This window comes from Amblyomma mixtum, chromosome 5 (assembly GCF_055824585.1).
Source record: "Amblyomma mixtum isolate Tamu chromosome 5, ASM5582458v1, whole genome shotgun sequence".
Lineage (NCBI taxonomy): Eukaryota > Metazoa > Arthropoda > Arachnida > Ixodida > Ixodidae > Amblyomma > Amblyomma mixtum.
In genome coordinates, this window is record NC_143016.1 from 38,053,334 (window position 1) to 38,070,516 (window position 17,183).

Here is a 17,183-nt window from a genome sequence, read left to right on the forward strand (position 1 = left end):
CCAGGTCATTGCCGAAGTGAACGCTGTGGTGATGCGGGACCGTCGTGTGACTATCCGAGAAATTGCGGAAGAGGTGGACACCAGCACTTCTTCTGCACATTCCATTATCACCGAAGATTTGGTCATGCAGAGAATTGAGGCGAAATTCGTGCCGCAGCTGCTCACGGTGGAGCAAAGGCAGCTTCGTGTTGAAGTCTCACCGGACATGCTGGATTTCACAAATAGTGACCCCGACTTCATCAACACTATAATCACTGGTGACGAGTCTTGGGTGTACGGGTACGACCTGGAAACCAAACCCCAGTCGCCACAGTGGAAGCATTCCACGTTGCTAAGACCAAAGAAGGCCTGCCAAGAGCGCAGCAATGTCTAAGTGATGCTGACTGCTTTCTTTGATTTCTGTGTGGCACACCACGAGTACGCACCCCACAGGGTCAAACAATGACCAAGGAGTACTATAGGGATGTCCTCCGTCGGCTACGTGGTGCTGTGTGGCGCAAGAGACCGGAGTTGAGGTCAACAGGAAATTGACGCATTCATCACGACAGTGCTCCTGCACATTTCTCGCACTTGATTCAGACTTTTTTGGCGAAAAACCAGACTCCTGTAGTTCAACAGACTCCTTACTCTCCTGATATGGCCCCCTGTGACTTCTAGCTGTTTCCCAAAATAAAGGGGTCATTGAAAGGAGCGCTATTTCAGACAAGAGAGGACATTATGGCTGCAACGACAGCTGAGCTATACTCCATTCCGAAAGGGGCCTTTTCGGAATACTTCCAACAATGGCAGCACCGCTGGGAGAAGTGTGTGGAGTCCCAAGGAGACTACTTTGAACACGATTAGGTTTCCAACGCTCCAGTTATGCCAGTTTTTTTTCTTCGGCCAAAGGTCGGATACTTTTCTAACAGACCTCGTATAGTCGACTTTAAGGGTGTGCCTCAGCTGATATGACATGACGGTGCTATGCGGAGGACTGCTTCTCGAGTCTACCTTGGTCGGAGCGCGCTTGCTTAAAAAATTGCCATAAACTCGCTGATGTCCGTCGATAGTGGCAGCCTCGTGTGAGCCAAACGGTCTCGTTTCTCGGCTGTGTAAAGGAATAAACGAGAAATTCGCAGAAAAAAAAATCGCTGTCGTTTGAAACCGTTCGGTGTGAAAGCGGAGCGCCAGGCGGACGACATGCGTTTTAAACATATGACATCGGCGATGAAGTCTTGTGCAACGGGGAGATGACAGAAACAGAAGCTTTACAAGCAAGCAAGACTCAGCTATTCGGATGCTACTTGCGCAGAAAACAAGCTAAAAACGTTTGCCAATCACTGTCTCTTCAGTTTTAACTGAGAAAGGTGCGCCGATTTGCCCTTTTTTGCTCATTAATTTATTAATCACGTGCTACATTAATTATGTAAATTTCTAACCGTCTATACAAGTGGGAAGTGGGACCAATGATGTCGCCTTTTCCGCCGCGCTCGTTTCTAATTTTATTCTTCCAATCGTATTCGGTTCTTACCATCCGCTCGTGTAAGCGGGGTAATGTGTCTAGTGTCTAGCTGGGTTATGGGACAAATACCAAGATGAGAAAAAGAATGAAGTGGAATGGAATGAAAGCATATCAAACTTTGCTCTCCGTAGGTGACGCAGTACCGTATCATCACACATGCATGCCGTGATAAGGCATACCATTACAGACTCAGTCGCGAACAAATCGCTTCGCGCTTGAAATAATGAATACCGCCTCGTATGCTTGTGTAGGCAGTTCTATCTAGTACGAAGATGTCATCTTTTATAGGCTGGTTGCCTGCTGTCATCCACACTGTCATGGTCCTGCAAGCGTTATACTACAACGTGGGAAGTTAATCTCATTTTCACACTGCATTGTTTCTGGCACCAGAAAACTCACGCAACGACACTGAGGGCTCTTCCATCTGGTTATAGTGGAAACATCCGTGAAACAGTCATTTTTAAGATATATTTTGACAGCAAAACTCGGGCAACAATGTCTAAGTGTGCCGGCTAACCGCTTACGTATAAAAGAGCAAAGCGTGATTCCGCACGCGCCGTTCCTTCTTAGACTAGTTCGCTGCGTTGTCGTGAAAATGGTCAATAGTCGCTGTTGCTGATCATATTATGCTCACAGCTACGTTGTTTCGACGTCGATGTACGGTTTTTGCGCCACATCGTGCGCAAGTTCATCATCCCATGTTCCAGGCTTCCCTCGCTGTCACTGCCAGTACCGGGCAACTTTCCTTGTGCTTTGTCGGCGGTCGGGATTTTCCTCGGGGCGTCGCGCCACAGTGGCACCGAGAGAAGTGACCACTGCAGCTTCTGTGTGCGTGCGAGCTGTTTTTAGCGCGCTTTCTTCGCGGCTCGGCTGGCGCTTGACGCCGTTCGTGTTAGGTGCATTTTCCTGCAGCTGTACGCTCGTCATGTACTACCTTGCATTTGCTCACTGAATGTGCAGCAGTAACGCACACCCTTTGTGAGAAGTATAGTGTTTTCTTCTGGGCCACAACGTGTGGGGTGGTGGTAACAGCTTCAGTAGTCCTGAGATAGCATTGTAGGTGCCCGTTGCGAGTAAGACGTGTGGCTCGCTATGCATCCCCTGCGTTCCAAACGTCTTCGTTGTGAGAGGAACTCTGGTCTTGCCCCCTCCGATACTGAGGACTTCCACGGATGCTACAAGATGCCCACTGCACGGCCTAGAAGCCAACTTTGGAATCATATTTGCTAGCGCTTAGTAAACACACGGGACAAGAACACAAATACACAGGACAGACTCTAGCGTCTGTCCTGTGTATTTGTGTTCTTGTCTCGTGTGTTCACTAAGCCCTAGCAAATATGATTCCAAACGCTTTCCAACTAGCCCAAGTTTCCGCCTTAACTAGAAGCCAACCACGGGGCTTTAAGCTTTCGACTGACGGCTGTATACATGACGAGCTTAAAACACGGTGTTTTATAACAAGCTTGCGTTTCTTGGCGCCTTTTGGTTCTTTTTTTGTTTTGTTTTGTTTCAGCATTCCGTGTACTGTGCGATGTCAGTGCACGTTAAAGAACCCCAGGTGGTCGAAATTTCCGGAGCCCTCCACTACGGCGTCCCTCATAGCCTGAGTCGCTTTGGGACGTTAAACCAATAAACCAGTTTGTTTCAGCATTCCGTACCCGTCAGAAGTGACGAGACGACGCGTGTATAGAGCAGCGTCACGTTAACCTGAGAGGCGGGTCGCCATTGGCTTCGCGAGCTGTTTGCGCGTGTGGCGTGAGTGCAGCGCAGCTGTTCGACAGGAAGTGGAAGGACGAAAGCCGCGTTGCCGCCGGCTGTCACGAGCCAGCGTTTGCGCGGTGTGATTGCGGGGGTCGTCACGTGTCCTTAAAATACGAGACCACGTATGAAGCGAAGCTGGATTCTCCTCAAAGCGTGCTTCGACGTCAGCCACCGATTACGTCACGTACAACGGCAGTTGTCGAGTTCCCTGAGGCGGACAGGGTGAGACTGCAGCCGAAGCCTTCCTGGAGATATTAATCACCCGAGCCAGTGCTGCGGCTGGCCTTGGATGTGTGCTTTCGTTCATCCAGCTTTGTATTTACTTTTACGTTCCGAGAATGGCTGGGCGTGCGTTTGTATTGCCCACGCGGAGGTTCTGATCAGTATTGCTGAAGCCGCACCGCAACGACAATGTGGCACTTCGCGAACTGTAGGCTATGTCGCTGAAGGGGGAGAGCGATAAAAAAAAAAGGAGGGGTGCACGTATTGCAGTAAGCAGCAGCCGGGGCCGTAATGCGTCGACTGTTGAGCCGCTTTACTTTAATTCGCGATTGTTTCCTTTAGCCTTTTTTATTATTATATTATCCCCCTCCCCCCCCACACACACACACGCACGCGCACACACACACACGCACGCACGCACACACACACACGCACGCACACACACACACACACCCGTTTGTATATGCGGGCGCCTAGTGCGAAGTGCAGCGTCTGGAGCAGCCGTACTTCTCCATAAGCACCCGCACTCACGGACGCACTTTCGACGTCGTAGCGCGCTAAGTGATGACGCTAGTGATAGCTGCCGGCAACAACGTGCGGCGCGAGATGTTTGTCTCCACGTCGCTAGCAGGTCCGGGGAAAATACCGGGTCTTTCTTCTTTCTGTTTTCGCTCCCACTCGGGAATCCGGCAGCCGACACCACAATGGCGCCGTCCCGCGGATCTTAGCGCGGCCGTTGGGAAACCGGCGGGACTCCGGCCGAGTGGTGCTGCGGCGGCCGCGCGTTTCGCATAGAGATGAGCCGAGCTGAGCGTCCGTGCAATTTGCGGCTGGGCCGCCGCCACCGCTGGCGCAATTCCTCCTCTGGCCCTCTCCCTCTCTGGACAAGCGCGGATCACGTTTGTGCGCGCGCTGGTGGCTTGTAGCTGCAGCAGCAACAGCGGCGTTACGAGCACGGGCTCTGCTGGCGAAAGTCCTGCCGCTCTCACTTCGGAGGCTTGGGCGTACCGTGCAGAGGCGAGATGAGTTAACGTGGCTCGGAAAACTGAGCTGGTGAGAAGTGAGGGAGAACAGTCTCATTCCCCACTGAATCGTGTCTCCCCGTTGCCTCTTCCTGGTCGTGTTTCGAGTGCCCCGGTTTTCCTTGTTTTGGTATCCCAGGATTGCCTTTGTCGTCAGCCTCATGGTCATTGCCTGCAGTCTGACATGGACGTTCTTCTGTGGGGACGAGGCCGAGCGTGACATACGCCCGCACACTGAAGCTCAACGGACAGCTTTTTTTTTTCTTCTTAGGTTCTGTGACGGTTTCATATTCTGTGGTCCCGCTGCTTCAGTGCAGAGGCAGACAGACGCCAGGCTGATGCACGTTGATTATTGTCTGTGTTCCTGGGCTTGGCATGCTGGGAAAAAAAGTTCGGAATCTGACTCGTCGCTCGTATTTGTCACCTGTGTGGATAAATTATGTGCTTAATACTGGTCAGAAAACCAGACACGTTCCCATGAGACGAAAGTTCCAACAGTTTCTAAACGACGCCGTGTCTCCTGTGTGAGCCAGTTAGGGGCCCCGTTATTGCTGATGAAACCAGGCGGCATACGGTGCTAAGGAAGCAATCATGGAGGTGTAATGACATCGCGCACTTTCTCGCCGGCCTTCGCTTGTCCACTGCTCGCAGTATTCCTCTGCAATTTATAACACCTGTAACGATTCTGGGGGCAGTCTTCCGCGACGATGCCTAATGCGGCCCCATTTATGGCGCGTGCTGCCCGCTCTCTTGCACAAGTCCGCGCTGTAAGCACCAGCCGTTGCTTGCGGCGTGCTAGCAGCGCTCGAGTCCCATATTACTGCACGTGCTTCCTGGTCGCACAGAACGGATTGCCGCTCGTGGAGCTCGGTTTCGTCCCTCATTGCCGGCGTCAGTGTCCATTTGGCTTCGTTCACGCATTGCAGAGCAGTGTTGTTCTGCGAAGACACCGCACTCGGCTGCGCACGTGTCTCGCATCAGAGAACAAGTGCTCGGGGACGTGAAGCCCACTGGCCGGGACCCTTTCGCAATCCCACCATGGCATCGTGCGTATACGGTGCATGCTGTGTTCGCGCATTTATACGTTTCTTTCTTTGCTCTCTCCGGTGTGGGAGTCGATTTCATGGGGGTTGGCACTGGAACTGGTTTCAAGAGGCTGTGTGCTTCGCAGCCTGTTTACTTTCGGTGTAACTCATTCGTTTGCGTCACACCTCCGTCTTTTGTTGTCTGCCTGACTTGTACGTGGCGTGCCCGGCTCCGCCCCCTTTTGTTTTCTTTCCGGTCAAGGACTGCGAGGCCTCGATCTCATCAATGGGCGTGCGCGGACAGTTAGGGGGTTCTGTGTTTAGTGTGCCTATTTACTCGTGTTTTCGAAGCCGTGTGCAATGGGCGTTAGCTGCCTTCGCCGGCCTTTCGAAAGGCCTGCGATGTTGTGGAGTGTGGCCATTGAATAAAACCGCGCATGCCTCCCGCTTCTGCTTCTCTCTCTTCACCGTTGGAACCTTCCCCCCGGAGTGGTGGACACACACGCTCGCCAGGTGGCCACGCAGTCGTCCTTGGGTGCTGCTGTCCACTGGCGGCGGCGAGTGGCCTTGCGCGGTCAGCGTGCTACGTGACCGCAGTCTCGCCGTGAACCCAGCAGCGGCGCCGGGCTTGTTCGCGCGTCGCCGCTCGGTGTCGCCCGCGCCCTTCACCCCGTGGCATCTAACGCGCGTCATGGCGTATCTATAGGAGGGCCTCGCAATTAAGCCGTGGCACCCTGGATGTGCCACTCTGTGGGGCACCTTGACTTTCCCTTTCTTTCTTCTTTTCTTTTTCTTCACAAACGAATGCTTCTTGTAAAGTCTGTCGGGGAATTGTTGGGCTTCCGCTTGACGTGCGTGCCTGGACACAAATTCTAAATGCCCTTGCACAGTGCGATGTCAGCGCACGTTGAAGAACCTCAGGTTGCCGAAATTTCCGGAGCCCATCACTACGGCGTCTCTGATAGCCTGAGTCGATTTGGGACGTTAAACCCGCATAAACTAAACCACACATGTTTGTTTCTGCTGTATGACACCCTTTTTTATGTCATTCTGCAAATAACGCTGAGAAACAAGATATATTCGTTCCAACTGCCGCCTTCAGCAGCATCAGGGAGGGAATGATAAATCTTCGTTCGGGACAGTTCTTAAAATCAGGGGTGTCTGAACCCCCCTCCCTGTTAGAATGTAGGGACTGAACGAATCTGAAGCAAGCAACCATTCTTTATTCTTTTCAATGGTAGTTGAAATGTTTCTTCTCTATCGCTTCAAAAATTTCGCTGTGATTTTCGCTGTCATTAACACGTTTTGTAGAGCCCGAGACGGAGAAAAATACAATGTTTGCAGCACTACACAAAGGGTGGAAGAAAAAGCGAAACCCGTGCCTTCACACTACGAGTCAGCCCTTAGCTGGCGGCTCAGCTCCAAGGCTGCACGTACACAACAATAACGAGCACACTGGCAGAGCGTCGAAAGTGCATGGGTCGACGCTGGCAACCCGTGCACTTATGTCCCTGCTTCCGTTTCTATTTTTTTCCTTGAAAGAGCACCAAGGACAACTGTCTCCAATTGTTGTTTTGAATTGTATGGCTCTCTATGGCTATGTTAATGCTTCTGCGGCCGCAGAGGGCGCATTTACTGTGATGAGAGTGGGCTTTAAATTTTTTCTGGATTCAAGTTCATTGTCTGGACCGAAAAGGACTCCGTTATCACCGTATTTTGGGAGCGGTGTAGCCTAGCCTCAGGGATCCGCGCGAACAAAACTGTCTTGACGTACCGCAGTTTGTTTACGAAATTGGCCGATAATGGCGGCACCTGTTCTTCATTTTTTTTTTTACGGCTTCACCTTTATAAAAGTTCTGTTTTCAGTAAAATAGCGTGTCTATCGTTATCTGCTGTTATCTACCGACACAGACCAACTTCAGTTTTTCCTAAGCGTCCCTTACCTTGAGGACAGCTCAATCCATTTTTTTTTTCTCACTGTAAAAATTGATTCTCCAGCTCTTACTGGCTATGTTGACTTTTGTCCGGCATAAAAAGATGCATTTTTTTTTTTTTTTTTTGCTGAGAAAGGTTAAAAATTTTCCCGCCGCTAAATTTAAGCTCGTGACGTCTGCACCGAAAAGTACTGGTTGCCGCTATCTCGAAATGAGTGGTGGTGTAGCGTAGCCTCTGGGATCGGTGCCGAAAAATCAGCGTCGACATAAGCATTTTATTCGCGAAACCGGCCGCTGGTGGCGACACCTGTATTTAGTTTTGTAGTCTTTTTTCCAGCTTACAAATGCTCCGTTTTCGGTGAGAATGGTCTCTGTGATGAGAGCGTGGTGCCCTCTCGATACAGGCCAACTTCAATTTGTCCTCAGCGTCCCTTAACGGTGATTACTTGAGCCATGCAGTTCCATCGTTGAGGTTCAACGATCGAACGTTCTGTGCACAAATTTAATTGGCAGCTACGTTATAGTGCAGGGAGCGTGCGGAGCATTCGCCTCGAGAACATCAGAATTACCACTGCGGGATATTTTGCCTTGCATTTCATTCGTCGTCATTGCTTTCTAGGTGCTTCGCTTACTGGGGTGTTGGCCGCATTCACAGCCAGTAGCCATCGGATCGAAACTTACGCCGTTGTGTCGTTATCGCTGTTGAACGAGCCTAACTGTGTGCGATACGGGTTGTTCCACGAGGATAACGATGCGGCAGCGTAAGTTAGAGTATGCTTTATCGGTGCATTGGCAGCGATTGGCAGCCTTCACACAAAAGCTTCTTGTCGTGGAGCTAGCAAATAATGTCAGCGCTAGTGTCTTGCCTTTTGCAGTCCAAATTGTTTAGCATTGACTTTTTTTTTTTTCACTAGAGCTTCCTCTCAGCCGCTTAGCCGTTGTCTGTGCGGTCTCTCTGCCCAGCGGGTTGTGGGCACCCTGTCCTACGTGGTCCGCATGCCACCTAGCTGCCACCTAGTTCGCGCAACCTTGTGACGTCATCACAACCTGTCCATCGGGCTGTAGAAAACTGCTCACCGTAGCAGGTGGCTGTTAAATTAATTACTGTTCGCTAGAGGTTGCTTGGGGAAGAGCAACCTGGGTCGCACAAGCCCCACCGGTGGCTTTCTCAGCTTTCTCAGACAGCTTTCTCTTTACCACCTGGCAAACAGGAATGACAGCTCTATCACGGACTTTCTCCTGTCCGACGTCGCAGTGAACGTCGTAAATTTTGCTTACTCACTCTCTGTGACGTCACGGTATTCTTGATTTGCTCTGCAAACTTGAAAAACCAGTGCTACATCGGCTACATCGTAGAAAAAAAAGTTGACCTCGGTGACTGAATCATTCTTTGTGATTTATATCACGAGTATGGTTCGTAATGAAGAATACATGCGCACTGTCGCTGAGAAGAAAGTATATAATTTTGATGTCTGGTCACTGAGTCTGTTGTCCGGCGTGTGTCCGCAATGTGCCCGACAAAGTTTGTGCGTTGTTTTTTTGCGGCTTGACCTGTGAACCCGGCGACACACACATCTGAATCTCTCTCCAAGCACGTGAAATGTGAAGTTTGTCCTTTTACTTATTCTTATTTTTAGATAATTGGTAATGAACTTTATGACGTATACGAGGAACGAGATGTAGGTGGTTTTTAAGGCAGGCCTTTTACTAAAGCGCTTCCGTCATTTGATCGCATTTGAGCTGATATTGCTTCTTCAGACCGGTGAACACCGCGGAAACTCCCAACAAAATATTGGGAGTTTGACACGTGTTGTGAGTGTTGATAGGTTAAAGTGCCGAGCTTTTCGGGGGAAGGGGGGGGGGGGGGGGGGGGTTAGTTATTCAACCGTCGTCGGGGCATGCAAGATTATTACTGAAAATTACAGCGGGGCATGTGGTGTGTTGCTGATGTAGAGGACAAAGTACTGGTACTAAATGCAGCGTCATTTCAATACTCTGGTCATGTTAACGAGCGTAAGTCTGAGCTGTGAACGAGGTCGCAGCATCATATAGCGGAGCAAATAGTCCTGTCGCAGTCGAAGTATGGAACAGCTGAGGCTTTCTTTTGGCGGCATTGGTTGTAGTGGTGTTTGAATCTGGCGCTGTCCGCTTCTTTCAGGGCCGGGGTTTACAGCTCTCGCTCTAGATGGCGCAACATGCTCGTGCGCGGTAAGTGCGCGGGAGGGTAGTGGTTTTTTTTTTTCTTTTTCTCCTGCCGGTCCTCTTCGGCTCTCCCACCGCCCACTGCGTCCATCTCGACTTTGATCGGCTGCGGCTTGGAATCCGACGTTTCGAGGCAGTGGTGCAGCGGTATTAGTGCCCGTACATTGTTTCTTGTCGTGCGGCCGCCGCCTGTCTCGTACCCGTAGCCTCCGACATCGGCACCGGCGCTGTGCGAACCGCGGCACGCGCTTCCATCGCGGGCAGCGGGTTGAAGCGGAGCGCCCCGCGTGCCACGGGTTCCAGCCGCCCAGCCCGCGTTGCCACGGACATGATGCTGGGCGGTCGATCGTCGCAACGCCGCCTGGCCACGCACTGAACTGGCACGCGTGCTGTTGCTGTCACTGCCGCTGTAGCGCCCTGCGCCACCGCCGGACTGTGTGCTCTCCGGAACGTGTCGTCTGCGAGCCCCGCGCCCGTTCGCCATGAAGAAGTTGGCCAAGACTCCTTCGTCGCGGTCCCTCCCGCGTGCCGACGGCATCTTTTCCAAGATGCGTCGCCTCCGCAGCCACACGCTTCCCTCGCGACTCACCCAGGTTGCGGCAGCAGCCAAGCGAGTTGCCATTGCGGTGAGCGAATGCCGTCCTATGTTGTTATACTACGTGCCCGCGTTGCGCTCGGTAGCGCTCGGCTGATCGGCACGCCTTCTGCCCGGGCACGTACCACTTCTAGGTCGGGCCCAGCCGCCCGCGCGCTGTTGACGGATGTTGTGTACTTGCGGCGTACGCCCCAGCGATCTTCGACCCGTTGATCCGTGCGGTTGCGTCTCATTTGAAGCGACCGTCTTCCGCTTGATTTGGCAGCGCTCGCTGGCGCCCGTGCAAACATATTCTGCTGTCGGGGATGTGTTCTACTTCTCACTAAGCGTAACATTTCGATCTATTTCATCAGTCATCACCGTCCGCGATACCCTTTTGCCTGAGGGAACGCTGATGTTCGGCGGCCGGCATCTGCAGACTTCGCATTTTCTTATTTATGAGGCAAACCCTGTCAGCTACAGTATTTTGTTTGAAGTAGTAATGGAGGGTATACCTTGCATACTTTCGTCTGGCGCTGGGACGGCCGGGAACGTATAAAAAAAAAAAAAAAGTGACAGTGGTTAATTGGTGCGCCAAGCGGCTTGTATAAGCACTTTGTACCATGATGACAATGTTTATATTATCATCGTGGTAATATAATTATCGTGATAATATATAAAATAATCATTATCAGCTTTTGAAGGAAACCGAAACTTTCTTTTGAACTATTACACGACTTCAGCTCATAAACCAAGCAGTAAAAAAGATCATATTGTAGGTAATGAAGTTTTATATAGCCCTCTTCACTCTCTAAAACAGCGCGATGGCAAAAATAGCCGCTACGATTTGTTAGCAACTGTCAACGTGCTGTCTCCAACATCCAGATTAATAAGCTTTTTTCTTTTTTTTTAATACGACGATAATTCCCTTCCAGCTTAGGAGGATGAAGTTTTTTAAAATATATATTGATACTTAAATTTAACCGGGCGTAAATCGCTTACTACTGTATGGAGAGAACACATATAACAAATTCCGCAGTGCGCGGAAGACGACGGCCCTGCCAAGAGTAGGCATTTTCGCGCTCTCCATGAACGCGTCAGTCTTCTGTCACAGGTGACCGATATGTGTGCGCCCGCCCCGTGGCACGTCTGCCGCGACCAGCGGCAGCGGCAGCGCGTCCGTGGATCGATCGGAGTTCGCCCTTGGGTCGACACCCGATCTCGGCGAAGCGCAGGCGAGTGCGGTCCTCCTCGTCGTCGTAGTGGCCGCGCCGCTGCCGGAGTCGCGCGGTGACAAACAGATCGTTAGGCAGCGGGGCCTGCTTCCACATTTCGCGAGCCCCTCTTTCCTTTCCATCGATGCGCCGAGAGCGTGGCCTATTTGTGGCACGCGCGCTCGCCTTCGTGTGGGCGAGGTCAACGCGCGAAGCCGAAAAGGCAGATATCGTGCGCGTTTCATTCTTTTTCATTTACCCTCAGGCGGTTGTTCATTGCAGCAGTAGTTTTGCAGGGAAGAATTTACATGGAAGCCTACAAAACGCGTCAGCTGTCGCTTTTTACGAAGCCATCGTTTTGGTTTTCTCAAGGAAGTACAGACGCAAAATTTTTGTTGTATATTTTTTCCTTGTAATGATGCGCAAGAAATTATAGTAAACATAAACCGCTGCGTTGAATTTGCCTTCGCCTAGCGAAATTAACTTTTTTCTTTCGTGTTTTGAAGCAGCCTAACGGCGGAATTTATTGGTGTAGGTCACGCGCGTTATCAGCACACGAAAAAAAAAAAAGTATTTTAGGTTCCAGAAAGGTTAAAACTGCGCAAAAGACAAGGACATAGGCAGCGAGGAAAACACAGAACACCACGGGCGCAATTCCTCGTGTGTGTTCCTGTCTGTTCCTCGTTTCCTATGTCCTCGTCTTTTGCGCAGTTTTAACCTTTTTGGAACTATGAACCAACTAGCCCGCAAGAATGTCCTACTACAGTATCTTAGGAACTTCTTTGTTCAATGTCATTTCGGCTCTTCAGTCAAGTTGGCGTAATTGTGGTAGTGAATTAAAACAATGAAGCAGCGATTATAATGCAGCTTTTTATTCTTGACATGACCTGAACGTAACTATTGCCATAAAGCCACTGTTCAGCTTCTGAAACCAAAACATGACAAAAATAAATGGAATGATGCATGAGACATTAGTCTTAAACATCATTCCGAAGGCAAAAAACATGCAACCAAAAATTTGATGTCCATAATTCTTTAATTCTGAAGGTGATTGGTGCAGAGGCGTACATTTATTGTTGATGCTGCTTTATTATTACTACTTTTTATTAGTTTAAGACAGAACTCAAACAGGCTTTTGCATAACACCATTATAAGTTTCTAGGGCACAAAATATTTATATGATACACTAGAGCAACTCATGAATACTATATGTACCATATGTCTTCAGCAACCTCCCAGGCATCGTTTTATTCCAGACCACTTTAACTTGTCTCAAAGTCACTGGAATTCATTAGCTGTTGCTCCTCCATATCTACTTTGCCATTTGGTGCGCTCTGTTTTCAGCATTATGTAGCCGTTTCTATTTGCCATGAACGCTTTAGATGCATTCACAGCAAAGCCTTGCCCGCAACTCCTTGTGTGACTTTAGTGGACTCGACCTTGAGTGTGTATGTAAAATTGGCAAAAAAAGTATAATTATTAATATTGCTACTATTTTTGAGCTCCTGCTTCATTCAGCGTGTTTTTGTTTTGAGTTGGGTGGGCCCATGATTATTCTTTTCGACATTTGAGCATGTTATACGATTATGGCTGCTGTGTAAACGTGTCGAGGTGAGAAAGTGTGGCCAATATGACAGCTTGGCATGTGGTTTACTTGAGGGAGGACGCAACTTCAAAATGCAAAGAAATGGCAAAAAAAATTATTTTTTTAGTGGTTCTTGTATCCGCTGGTATGCCTCGTTTTTTATGCTTTCGAGCAGTTTCCTTACTGAAATTGACCGGAAAGTACTGAAAAATGATTCGTGAACTGTGGCCACTGTACATGGCTGGGAAATGGTCTAATTTCCTTTGTATTTCCTTCGTTACGGTTTGCTGCCTAGATTCTTGCCTTGCGGAGCAGATGTTTTTCATGACTGTTTTATCTGTTTTGGCCCCCTTTTTTTTTGCTGCACTCCTAGGGCTATAGAGCATGTCAAGACATTCCTTGTTTTTAAAATTTATGAATTTTAACTTTCTGGTACGAAATTTTCTTCTCACTCTAGACATGTCAACAGACACTGCATCGCAAAAATTCAACACCGAAATTCTCGCTTTGCGAAAAAAGAATTCTAACAAATGTCTTTGACCTTTGACGCATACTGGTAGGAATGCAATGAATGTTGAACCAGCCTCCTGCCACATTTTCTTAACTCTGCTGCCTTTACACGAGACGGAGTCTTACACAAGTAAGAGTCCTAAATGCCTGAGTACTCTCTAAAAAATCTGAAGATGCTGTCAAATGGAAGCTGAAACTTGCCCAACCAGGTGAAACTCTGTGGCTCTCTCATAAACGATCGTTGACTGTGATCTTGGAAGTACTGGAGCCACTGGTACTTCCTGTGGAAAGTTTTAAAAGATGGTACTGACATGAGCAGTAAAGCTGGTTAACCGCTGTTACAGCCAGGTTTAGAAAAAAATGACCGCTGCTGTTACACTTATTCATCTCCTGGGCCATTGGTGTCTCTAAACAATGCCGTCCAGGCACTTACAGCGACAGCGGTGGATATTTGTCCTTCGATTGAGGCAATCGTGGAGGCAGTTGGGAAGCTTCCTTAGGAAGTAGTGCACAGAGAAGTATGAACGACTGCTGAGAAGCTTCTTAAAAATGGCACTCTCATTGAGGTTTTAACAGATGAGAGCAAGCGCAACCTGACTTCTCAGTTGAGCAAGTAAAAAAATTAATTCTAGACAACCTTCGACAACCACTTGACCTCACCAGAAGTTGGCGATCTTTCTATTTGTACATGTCACAAAAGCAAGGTACAGTAAACTAGAGAGAAGTCCTTCCAGCAGTCGGCTTGCAATACGATGAAGAACACTGGAGGAGTTTAGATGCAGAGTGGAGCATCTTGTGACGGCTGAAGGAGGATTTGACATCCACAGCATTTCTATCTTCGCTTCTAGTTGTTCTCCACTTCGTTGCTATGTTTCCCAAGTTGCACGATGTTGTCGGTCATCTTTTGTTGTGACTGATCACCACAGCCACCATCGAACACTCCATTTCAGCCCTCAACCGAATTTTAACGTCAAAAAGAACCCACCTTCTTCTTTGCCGCATGAATAAACTGCTGAGCATTATCACTGAAGACCCGGAACTGCCAGACGCTCGAGATGCAACTGGCAATGACTGACACGTTTCTATCAGTTTTGTCGGAAAAGTGGCGTGATGTTATAGCAAGAAACTCGGGCAGATGTAACTGTTCGGAATGGGGTTGGGAAAGCGCACATATATTTGTGGCTGTTCAGTTTTTTTTATTAATTGAATGTACATAGGTGGTCATGTCTTGCTTTATATTCCTTGTACTAGCTTAATGATTGAGTGAATGATCGGGATGTCCAAAGTATCTGTGCCTGTGCATATTCGACTACTTATTGCGTGTAGCTGCTGTAAATTCATATCTAGGTGTGTCAGTGTCATGCAGTTTGCTGTGGCTGATATCAAAGCTGCCTTCTGCTTGTGTGTACAATGTTGAGCATGGGTCAACTTCCTGGTGTGTGTTTAATTATTGAGTTAATCTGTTATACCTAGTGCACAGGTGCATGTGTTTCTCAGTGTTTTCCATGTCTGCGTTATACAAATGGTTCGGATCAGCTAGTTTTTTTTTTTTTTTAAGGGTTTATTGCTAGTAGTCGAAACTGCAGTGTAGTTTCTCGACACACTTAATGTAGTCCTTGTTCTTTACTTTTGTCCGTTCATAAATACAACTTTAATCCATGGGCAAAGTGAAATAATTGTTCACAATCTTTGCCAGGAGTGTTGGAGTGTTAAACGTAGCAAGTCCCGCACCACGCATCAGTGGCACGAATAAAAAAAATTAAAATTCACTACTAATACTCCTCTACCCTTAGCACCCCCCCCCCTCCCCCCTTTGAAGTTTACACACCTCCCCTAATGTCGAATCCTGAGGAAACCCCTGGCACTGAGAGCATTCAGCAGGCGCACAGTACTGCATGAACAGGGGATATGAAAATTCTTGTTTATAGTTATCCTATGTGAGTTATAAAGGGTGCTGCTTGCTACAAAAAAAAAAAAAAAAAATGTCAAGCTTTGTATAGTTTCTTATTATTTTTATGGAATGCTTCTAGGTACAATGTGCCAGAATCGTATTTTTAATTCTTCAGCACCCTGAGGTGGTGATTGTTTGCTCATATGTTTGCTTATATCTTTGCAGCTTCCTCATGCGGACTCTCTCTGTGATAAGATAGACATCGAGGATTTGGGTAAGTTTATGTCAACATTCACAAATTGGCTATGCCAGCCATGCAGACCTATTTTAGGGATATCCTCGAAAGTATTAATCTTATTGCCGTCGTGTGGCATCAGTTGGAAGTGGCCCATCACACCTTAGTTAATGTTAGTATGGATTGGTGTATTGAATGCACTACATCTGTACTGCATACTTTCTTGTTTGGCCCAGTTTTACATAGGAAGCTCCTATTCTTTTTCTTACCTTAAAGGTGCAGTGAAGAGGAATCTGAACTCGTCTTTTTGCCGCGGGAACTCAACCTACACGTTCCGAGCATTCTTAGAGACTTCGATTTATTGCCCTGTGTGGCCGATTTCCCTACTTAAATCGTCCAGCTCCCGCCTTTTGTTTTTTTTTAATTCTCCCCGTACGGTGGGCGGAGTCGAACGTGGAGTGCCTTTCACCCAGTCCCGTGGCGGCTTGCCACTCTGCTGTCAGCGGAGTAATACATAGTAATCCGTAGAAGCAGATAGTCTGCGCGTATTTTTATTTCTGCGGGCTTATTTTGCGGCTATATTATCTGCGAATGAAACTATTTATTCACGGGTACCTAAAAAACAAAATAAAGCGAAAGCAAAGCTTCCACAGAGCTGGCTGAAAGGCACACCACGCGTTGGTCGACTCTGCCCACCGTACGGGGATAATTAAAAAAATATAAAGGCGGGAGCCGAACATTAATTCGATTTAATTAGGGAAATCGACCACACAGGGCAATAAGTTGAAGTTTCTAAGAATGCTCGGAACGTGCAGATCGAGTTCCCACGGCAAAAAGACGAGTTCAGATTCCTCTTCAGTGCACCTTTAAGCATGTGTTCATGTTCTTCTTAAACCTGATACCTTGGTTAAATATAACAGGTAGTTTTTTCACTAACACACATTTATTCCTCCAGCAATCTGGAGCACAGTCCTTACAGCTGTTTAGTGCTTTGACCATAATTGTTTTGCACATTTCAACGTTTCGTATATAAATTTCAAGATCAAGGTCTTTCTCACTAGATGAGGTATAATTTTGTACTGTCAAGGAAAAGGGAGAAGAATGGTGTTGCATGTGATATGCAGAGGTCGTGGATTGGATTTGGCTCATATTGGTCATGCAAGGTTGTTTTTTGTTCTACTTTCTGTAAAATTGTCTTGTATCCGAAAAAGTTCAAAAGCTTTTTCAGTTTCAAAAGGTGCTTCGTTCTAGCATGTGCATGTACAATATATTGAGCCCCTCGTCTGCCCTATTCTAGCCCTAAGCAACAGATAATTATTAGGATACTGGAAGCCAGGAAACACACAAATAGATGGTTAGATGAATAGGATTGCCATGTTTTCTTGTCTGTTAATTGGTGGTACTTCTGATTTTTCATAAGTTGCGGTCATTTTGGACCACACCATTGTACATCATTGATTGAACTGTATAGAAAGGTGCAAACAGTTATTTTGCACCATGTCTGTTG

At 48.1% G+C, this 17,183-nt stretch overlaps 1 protein-coding gene across 8 annotated transcripts in view; it reads left to right on the forward strand.

Moving 5' to 3' along the window:
* LOC149341823 (5'-AMP-activated protein kinase subunit gamma-1-like) overlaps window positions 1–17,183 on the forward strand; it is a 282,152-nt gene that overhangs the window by 247,300 nt on the left and 17,669 nt on the right. For all 8 annotated transcript variants that reach the window (XM_089544044.1, XM_089544046.1, XM_089544051.1 and 5 more), the window contains one exon: window positions 15,667–15,715. In XM_089544044.1, coding sequence (XP_089400170.1) covers window positions 15,667–15,715 — 49 coding nt within the window. The remainder of the gene's footprint in view (window positions 1–15,666; window positions 15,716–17,183) is intronic.